At 47.6% G+C, this 10,000-nt stretch overlaps 1 protein-coding gene across 1 annotated transcript in view; it reads right to left on the bottom strand.

Annotated features, from left to right (window-relative positions):
* The window catches only part of LOC137889944 (leucine-rich repeat-containing G-protein coupled receptor 5-like), a 37,266-nt gene that overhangs the window by 11,957 nt on the left and 15,309 nt on the right, over positions 1 to 10,000 (bottom strand). Inside the window, exons 6-10 of the mRNA XM_068733991.1 lie at positions 9,257 to 9,472; positions 7,553 to 7,624; positions 3,166 to 3,234; positions 2,901 to 2,972; positions 396 to 467 (exon numbers count right to left, since the gene is read on the bottom strand). Of these exons, the coding sequence (XP_068590092.1) occupies positions 396 to 467; positions 2,901 to 2,972; positions 3,166 to 3,234; positions 7,553 to 7,624; positions 9,257 to 9,472 (501 nt within the window). The remainder of the gene's footprint in view (positions 1 to 395; positions 468 to 2,900; positions 2,973 to 3,165; positions 3,235 to 7,552; positions 7,625 to 9,256; positions 9,473 to 10,000) is intronic.

Genomic DNA, 10,000 nt, shown 5'->3' with positions numbered 1-10,000 from the left:
CAGGACAAGGAGACGGGTCGAGGAGACAGGACAAGGAGACGGGACGAGGAGACAAGATGAGGAGACAGGACGAGGAGTCAGGACAAGGAGACAGGATGAGGAGTCAGGACAAGGAGACAGGACGAGGAGACAGGACAAGGAGACGGGACGAGGAGATGGGACGAAGAGACGAGATGAGGAGTCAGGACAAGGAGACAAGATGAGGAGACAGGATGAGGAGTCAGGACAAGGAGACAGGCTGAGGAGTCAGGATGAGGAGTCAGAACAAGGATACAGGGCGAGGAGACGGGACAAGGAGACGGGACGAGGAGACGGGACAAGGTGTGTATCAGGAAGAATGGACTACATTTCCCACCAACATACATTTCGACATCCACATTTAAAAGATTTCTCACAGTGTGCGTAGCTCCGGCAGGTTCTGGAAGGCGGATCGTCCCACAGACTGGATCGGGTTGTCGTAGAAGAATCTATAGAACCAACAGAAAGCAGACAGACAGGTTGATCCGGTCTCCCTCGTCAGAGCTGTAACCGGGCCGTGCGGTGAGTCGTGGGGTGAGTCGTGGGGTGAGTCGTGGGTTGAGTCGTGGGGTGAGTCGTGAGGTGAGTCGTGAGGTGAGTCGTGAGGTGAGTCGTGAGGTGAGTCGTGGGGTGAGTCGTGGGGTGAGTCGTGGGGTGAGTCGTGAGGTGAGTCGTGGGGTGAGTCGTGGGTTGAGTCGTGGGGTGAGTCGTGGGGTGAGTCGTGAGGTGAGTCGTGAGGTGAGTCGTGGGGTGAGTCGTGAGGTGAGTCGTGAGGTGAGTCGTGGGGTGAGTCGTGAGGTGAGTCGTGAGGTGAGTCGTGGGGTGAGTCGTGAGGTGAGTCGTGAGGTGAGTCGTGGGGTGAGTCGTGGGGTGAGTCGTGGGGTGAGTCGTGGGGTGAGTCGTGGGGTGAGTCGTGAGGTGAGTCGTGGGGTAAGTCGTGGGTTGAGTCGTGAGGTGAGTCGTGGGGTGAGTCGTGAGGTGAGTCGTGGGGTGAGTCGTGGGGTGAGTCGTGAGGTGAGTCGTGGGGTGAGTCGTGAGGTGAGTCGTGGGGTGAGTCGTGAGGTGAGTCGTGGGGTGAGTCGTGGGGTGAGTCGTGAGGTGAGTCGTGGGTTGAGTCGTCGGGTGAGTCGTGGGGTGAGTCGTGAGGTGAGTCGTGGGGTGAGTCGTGGGGTGAGTCGTGAGGTGAGTCGTGCGGTGAGTCGTGGGGTGAGTCGTGGGTTGAGTCGTGAGGTGAGTCGTGGGGTGAGTCGTGGGGTGAGTCGTGGGGTGAGTCGTGCGGTGAGTCGTGGGGTGAGTCGTGCGGTGAGTCGTGCGGTGAGTCGTGAGGTGAGTCGTGGGGTGAGTCGTGAGGTGAGTCGTGGGTTGAGTCGTGAGGTGAGTCGTGGGGTGAGTCGTGAGGTGAGTCGTGGGGTGAGTCGTGGGTTGAGTCGTGGGGTGAGTCGTGGGGTGAGTCGTGGGTTGAGTCGTGGGGTGAGTCGTGAGGTGAGTCGTGGGGTGAGTCGTGAGGTGAGTCGTATGGTGAGTCGTGGGTTGAGTCGTGGGGTGAGTCGTGGGGTGAGTCGTGCGGTGAGTCGTGGGTTGAGTCGTGGGGTGAGTCGTGGGGTGAGTCGTGGGTTGAGTCGTGGGTTGAGTCGTGGGGTGAGTCGTGGGTTGAGTCGTGGGGTGAGTCGTGGGGTGAGTCGTGGGTTGAGTCGTGGGGTGAGTCGTGGGGTGAGTCGTGGGGTGAGTCGTGGGTTGAGTCGTGGGGTGAGTCGTGGGGTGAGTCGTGCGGTGAGTCGTGGGGTGAGTCGTGGGGTGAGTCGTGGGGTGAGTCGTGCGGTGAGTCGTGGGGTGAGTCGTGGGGTGAGTCGTGGGGTGAGTCGTGGGTTGAGTCGTGGGGTGAGTCGTGAGGTGAGTCGTGCGGTGAGTCGTGGGTTGAGTCGTGGGGTGAGTCGTGGGTTGAGTCGTGGGTTGAGTCGTGGGGTGAGTCGTGGGTTGAGTCGTGAGGTGAGTCGTGGGGTGAGTCGTGAGGTGAGTCGTGAGGTGAGTCGTGGGGTGAGTCGTGGGGTGAGTCGTGGGGTGAGTCGTGGGGTGAGTCGTGAGGTGAGTCGTGAGGTGAGTCGTGGGTTGAGTCGTGGGGTGAGTCGTGCGGTGAGTCGTGGGGTGAGTCGTGAGGTGAGTCGTGGGTTGAGTCGTGGGGTGAGTCGTGCGGTGAGTCGTGAGGTGAGTCGTGGGGTGAGTCGTGGGGTGAGTCGTGGGGTGAGTCGTGGGGTGAGTCGTGAGGTGAGTCGTGAGGTGAGTCGTGGGTTGAGTCGTGGGGTGAGTCGTGCGGTGAGTCGTGGGGTGAGTCGTGAGGTGAGTCGTGGGGTGAGTCGTGCGGTGAGTCGTGGGTTGAGTCGTGCGGTGAGTCGTGGGGTGAGTCGTGGGGTGAGTCGTGGGGTGAGTCGTGAGGTGAGTCGTGGGGTGAGTCGTGAGGTGAGTCGTGGGGTGAGTCGTGGGGTGAGTCGTGGGGTGAGTCGTGGGGTGAGTCGTGAGGTGAGTCATGGGTTGAGTCGTGAGGTGAGTCGTGGGGTGAGTCATGGGGTGAGTCGTGAGGTGAGTCGTGGGGTGAGTCGTGCGGTGAGTCGTGGGTTGAGTCGTGCGGTGAGTCGTGGGGTGAGTCGTGGGGTGAGTCGTGGGGTGAGTCGTGAGGTGAGTCGTGGGGTGAGTCGTGAGGTGAGTCGTGGGGTGAGTCGTGGGGTGAGTCGTGGGGTGAGTCGTGGGGTGAGTCGTGGGGTGAGTCGTGAGGTGAGTCGTGGGTTGAGTCGTGAGGTGAGTCGTGGGGTGAGTCGTGAGGTGAGTTGTGGGGTGAGTCGTGGGGTGAGTCGTGGGGTGAGTCGTGGGGTGAGTCGTAGGGTACGAACATGGTGATGAGCGACGGGTTCCCCGTGAAGGCGTGCTCCGGGATCGACTGGATGTTGTTGCTGTGGAAACCGCTAAACAGGAAACAGAACAGAGATTTTTAGTTTTCCTCAAAGATGAAACGCTGGAGGAAGAAGTACTTCAGCTAAATGTACTTCAGTTAAAGTACTCTTACTGCAGTAGTTTATCCTGAAATAATCCAGTTCTCAGGAAAACAGAGTGGATATTTAAACATAAAACCTTCTGTCATGATGTGTACTGACTCACAGTTCCTTCAGGTCACTCAGAGAGCGGATCGCCGTCGGAAACTCGACCAGACTGTTGTAGTTCAGATCCCTGAGAGAATGAGACGGAAGTGACAGGGAAACAACTTGGGAATGAAAGTTGGGAAAACTTTGTAAATAAAGGCAATACTGGGAATGATGAGCTCTACACTGGGAGTTGTCACATCTAGACTGGGAGTGGTCAGGTGTCGTCAGGTTGACGTTGGGAATGTCAGCTCTAAACCTGGAATATTAGGTCACAATTTGGATGTGGAATATCTGGGGTCAGCTTTTATTTTGAAAATGCCAAATCTAGACCAGTAATGGAGTTGTATACTGGGTTGATCAATTCCAAACGGGGCGACTCTGGATTAACAGATCGAGACTACGACTATTACATCAGGTCAAATTTGGAAATTTTACTTTGAGAACAGAAACTCTAAACTGGAATTTACCTGCTCTACTGGGAATGTAAATGCTAGACGGAATACCAGATCAATACCTAGAAATATTAGACTGGGAATACCAATTATATACTGGGAATGTCAGTTCTAGATGGTAGGTACCAAATATGAACTGGCAGGTGCCAGTTAAAGACTGGAAATGTCAGCTCAAGACTGGGAATTGTCACATCTACAAAGGGAAAACCGACTAGAAACTGGGAATGGTCAGTGTTACACTGGTAATACAGCTATATATTGGGAATTGTCGCATCCAGACTGGAAATACCAGATGAAGACAAGGAATCAGCTCTAGACTGGGAACAGGTTTGGCTATAAACTGCTTCTAACTTTCTAGGAATTGTCCAATCTTGAATGGGAAAACCATCTCTAAATTGGGAACGGTCCACTCTAGACTGGTAATACCATTATACTTTGTTTGCTGTTGTTAGCTCTTTAATGGAGCTCTTGACACTAAGTATCCAATATGTACTGGGAATGGACACCTCTAGAATAGGAAAACCAACTCTAAACTGGGAATGTTTTAGCTCTCGACTACTTACACTAGCTCTATACTGGAATTGTCACTTCTAGACTGGGAATACCAGAGCTATACAGGGAAAAATCAGGTCTAGATCTCTAATAATCCAGCTGTATACTGGGAATGATACCTCAATGGTAGCTCTCTAATGGAAAGGCCAGCTCCACAATGCTGTGGGAACGTCAGCTTCAGACTGGAAACGTGTTTCATGTAAATGTTTGAGTTTCAAGCTGGATGTTTAGCTCAATCCTTTTTTCCCCATCTGTTAAGTTTATTAAAGAAACATTTAACTCGCTCTGTTCTTTCATCACCAGAGACTAGAGCATTCTACGAGTCTACACATGGCTTCAATTAGGTCCTCTCATCCATCTCTGGGAAGCAGGTGGCTATTACACACACACACACACACACACACACACACATATAGACCATGTGGAATGAAGCTGCCACATTGTGAAAATACCATTAAATTGAAATTGCTTCAGTCTGGTCCTGTGTGTGTGTGTGTGTGTGTGTGTGTGTCCAGAGGATGGTTTGTAACAACAATGGCTGCTACGCTTTCTGCCAAACTATTATTGATGGGATTTGGAAGGTTACGATTGGATGAGAGCTGGATAATGGGTTTTTGATTTAGTCAGTTTAAAGGCGCATGGGAGATCCAGAGGATTTTGGGGCAATCTTAATTATCTTAATTGTGCATGCTGATTAGGTTCAGTAGGTCACGTTAGTGGGTAATCCTGCAGCAACAATTCTCACATCGATCAGTGTAGTGCTCAGCTCTACACTGGGAAAACCAACTCCAAACTGTCACATCTAGACTGGGAATGCCAGATCTATAAACAGAATGTCCAGCTCTAGACTAGTAATAATGGGTCAAACTTGGAACATCAGATTTAAATCTGGAATGCCAGCTTTTAACATGATACCAGATCTACACTGTTAGTGGCAAGCTCTAGGCTGGGAATACTAACTCTATACTGGAAATGAAGGCTCTAGATTGGGAATACTAACTCTATACTGGAAATGAAAGCTCTAGATTGGGAATACCAGCTCTAGATTGGGAATACTAACTCTATACTGGAAATGAAAGCTCTAGATTGGGAATACCAGCTCTAGATTGGGAATACTAACTCTATACTGGAAATGAAGGCTCTATATTGGGAATACTAACTCTATACTGGAAATGAAAGCTCTAGATTGGGAATACTAACTCTATACTGGAAATGAAAGCTCTAGATTGGGAATACCAGCTCTAGATTGGGAATACTAACTCTATACTGGAAATGAAAGCTCTAGATTGGGAATACCAGCTCTAGATTGGGAATACTAACTCTATACTGGAAATGAAAGCTCTAGATTGGGAATACTAACTCTATACTGGAAATGAAAGCTCTAGATTGGGAATACTAACTCTATACTGGAAATGAAAGCTCTAGATTGGAAACTTAAGTCCTAAACTTGGATTGTCAGGTTGATATGAATAATCCGCTCTAGCCAGGGAAAACTACAGTAACTCTAAAATGCCAGTAAATGAGCGTAGTTCCCAGTGAGTTGAGTTGTTCCTGTGATGGATGATTGACAGGTGTCTCAGCGTTTCCCACTCAGTTCTGGTGGGTTTTTGGAGGCTCATTCCGGCCACAGACAGCTTCAAGGTATTTTTAGGGTTTAAACCTCATCTGATGTTTCTTCTACTAACCACCATTTTCGTCACTTACTGGAACCAGAACATTTTTAATTTGGGCAGAAAGGAACCGTGGGCATAGATGAAGCTGAGACGGGCAAGAGAATGAAAACCACCACAGAAGAAGAACACCGACGTGTGTTTTCCTTTAAAACTGAACCGAGTTCATTTATTTTTTTTCTGTTTTCATTTCCGTTTTCTTCTTCTCTCTGTTTGTCTTTGTAGTTTCAGATGAACATGAGTCTCTGGTGTGGTTTATTATTGCTGATCCTACAGGTACACACACACACACACACACACACACACACACACACACACACACACACACACACACACACACACACACACACATATGCTGTGTGTGTGTGTGCATGAATAGTAATTATGATTAGCATACAGCCAGGGCCACACACAGAGCCACACACACACACATATATAGAAGTATTTCCAAAAGAAGGCAGCGTGTGTTTGTGTGTTTAAACCTGCTTCTCTGGTTGACTGAGAAAACAGAAACATTTCTATATACACACACACACATTCCTCACATTATATACACACACACACACACACACACACACACACACACACACACACACACACACACACACACACACACACAGACACACACACAGGTCAATCTGCCTCCATCTAATATCCAGGAATAGTCGCATGCTAACCGCTAGCAGCAGAAAGAGCAGCTGACACGTTACATTTTGTGCGTTTTATTTTGAATAAAAGGTTTGAATAAATCCGTCTGTCTGAGGTTTAGTTTAAGCTACTGTAAGATATTTAGAGCAGCTACGCATTGTCTTGGGCTTTTATTGTGAAAGGCAAGAGGGGAAGAGGTGGATCTGGTCCGTGCCAAACCTCCAGGAAAAGACTTTTCCACTAGACTTACATTGTGAAAGAATATATATTTTAGGTGAATCCCAGTACGACCACTTGAACAGCACTTATGTATATCATTACGTCACTTTTTTAATAATTTCATATATTATGTTGCATTTTATCTCCTTGTGCTTCTATTGTATATAGAATTAGATGACATTTATAGAATTATAATAAGATGTATATTTGTTGATCTGCACATTAACAACTCCCGAAATAGAAGTTTATATTTAGAGCTCTTTAAGAAGCGGTGAAAGACCTTTTGTTGATGGTTTTGTCCTCTTTAGTATATAAAGATACATTGATAACTCTTCTCACTCTACTGGAGGACGAGAGAAGAAGAACAAAAGGAAAGATTTCCTACAAAGGCTTTGTTGTCGAGCTGTTTAGTGTCCTCGACAAATGTATAAATTAAACCTCTCTGTCATCTCCTCACCCTCCATCCTGACCCCAACTCAACCCTGACTTCTTCAACTCCTCCCCAAGACACTCACTCACACACACACACACACACACACACACACACACACACACACACACTCTCACACACACACACACACACACACACACACACACACACACACACACACTCTCACACACACACACACACACACACACACACACACACACAACACACACACACACACACACTCACACACACACACACACACACACACACACACACACACACTCACACACACTCACACACACACACACACACACACACACACACACACTCACACACACACACACACACACACACACACACACACTCACACACACTCACACACACACACACACACACACACACACACACACACACACACACACAGTAACTCACAGCGTCTCCAAACTGTGGAGTCCGTGGAAGCAGTTCGTTCCCATGGAAACAATCCCATTGTTGTTGAGATGCCTACGGAGAAAGAGACTGATGGACTAATGAAGCAGACAAAAAGTGTGTGTGTGTGTCTTTTTAAAAGGGGCCCCGGGGCCTCTCAATAAGGTTTTTTTTTTTCTTCTTCTTTTGGTAATTTCATGCAAATTAGCTTCAAGCCGATGGGACAAAAGAAATGACAGCAGACTTCAAGGCTACCGTGCTGAATGCCGTCACACACACACACACACACACACACACACACACACACACACACACACACACACACACACACACACACACATAGTTTAGCATGTTATTAAGGAGCTATTACAGATAGTCAACGACAGTCACTGGTTTAACTTAATGCAGCCACGCCGCCTAGCAACACTCACACGGCACAAACACAAACATGACCAGAGACGTAGTTCTGTAAGACTAACCCTAACCAATCTACTGACTAACACTAACCAATCTACTGACTAACACTAACCAATCTACTGACTAACACTAACCAATCTACTGACTAACCCTAACTACTGACTAACCCTAACCAATCTACTGACTAACACTAACCAATCTACTGACTAACACTAACCAATCTACTGACTAACCCTAACCAATTTACTGACTAACCCTAACTACTGACTAACCCTAACCAATCTACTGACTAACCCTAACCAATCTACTGACTAACACTAACCAATCTACTGACTAACCCTAACTACTGACTAACCCTAACCAATCTACTGACTAACACTAACCAATCTACTGACTAACACTAACCAATCTACTGACTAACCCTAACCAATTTACTGACTAACCCTAACTACTGACTAACCCTAACCAATCTACTGACTAACCCTAACCAATCTACTGACTAACACTAACCAATCTACTGACTAACCCTAACCAATCTACTGACTAACCCTAACTACTCACTAACCCTAACCAATCTACTGACTAACACTAACCAATCTACTGACTAACCCTAACCAATCTACTGACTAACACTAACCGCCAGTACTGACTAACCCTAACTACTGACTAACCCTAACCAATCTACTGACTAACACTAACCAATCTACTGACTAACCCTAACCAATCTACTGACTAACCCTAACTACTGACTAACACTAACCAATCTACTGACTAACACTAACCAATCTACTGACTAACCCTAACCAATCTACTGACTAACCCTAACTACTGACTAACACTAACCAATCTACTGACTAACCCTAACCAATCTACTGACTAACACTAACTACTGACTAACCCTAACCAATCTACTGACTAACACTAACCAATCTACTGACTAACCCTAACTACTGACTAACCCTAACCAATCTACTGACTAACACTAACCAATCTACTGACTAACCCTAACCAATCTACTGACTAACCGACACAGCTAAAGTTAACTTACTGGACAACTGATTAGTTAACTCATATACCTTTTAAACAACAGGCTAGTCTATTAGCTTACTTATTACTAACCCACTACTCGTTAACTAGCCTCTTCTTTCTTCTTCTTTTTTAGTTATGCTTCACCTCCCCTCAAAAGAAACGTTGATCGTCTGTTTGAGCGTTCCTGAGGATGAACTCCAGTAGACATTTGACACGAATATGTTTCTATATTATATATATTTCATATTTTAGCGTACGTACAGCACCACCAGGCGGCCCAGCTTGCTGAAGGCGTGGTCGGGGACGTGGCCGATGTGGTTGAGGGCGAGCGTCATGGCCTGCAGGGCGGGCAGCTCGCTCAGGGCCGCCGTCGGAACCTCCCTCAGAGAGTTATCGTCCAACCACAGGTGACGGAGCGAGCGCAGGCCGGAGAAGCAGCCAATGGGAACGCTGGAGATGTGGTTGGCGTCCAGTCGGCTGACGGAGAGATTTACAAATGAGTGTAAGTTCAAATGTTAGAGTCACTGAAGGCTCTTCAACATGCGGACCGGACGAGTCGGGGATCGAACCCTCGACCTTCTGATTAGTGGACGGTCTGCTCCACCTCCTGAGCAACAGACGCACCATTAATAGAAATTTAAGAAATACATGCAAGAACACAAAACATGATTAATGGAGGAGCAGTGACTCTGTGCTAGCTCCATGGCTACACTGTGACGCTAAATCTACCTGAAAGAAGAAGAAGAAGAAGAAGAAGAAGAAGAAGAAGGAGGAGGAGAAGAAGAAGAAGAAGAAGGAGGAGAAGAAGAATAAGAAGGAGGAGAAGAAGAAGGAGGAGAAGAAGAAGAAGAAGAAGAAGAAGAAGAAGAAGAAGGAGAAGGAGGAGAAGAGGAAGAAGGAGAAGAATAATAATAAGAAGGAGGAGAAGGAGGAGAGGAAGAAGGAGAAGAAGAAGAAGGAGAAGGAGAAAAAGAAGGAGGAGATGAAGGAGGAAGAGGAGGAGAT

This window comes from Cebidichthys violaceus, unplaced genomic scaffold, assembly GCF_023349555.1.
Source record: "Cebidichthys violaceus isolate CVI_PGR_0920_01 unplaced genomic scaffold, fCebVio1.0.p SCAF_60, whole genome shotgun sequence".
Lineage (NCBI taxonomy): Eukaryota > Metazoa > Chordata > Actinopteri > Perciformes > Stichaeidae > Cebidichthys > Cebidichthys violaceus.
This window is presented reverse-complemented; position numbering and strand designations above follow the sequence as displayed.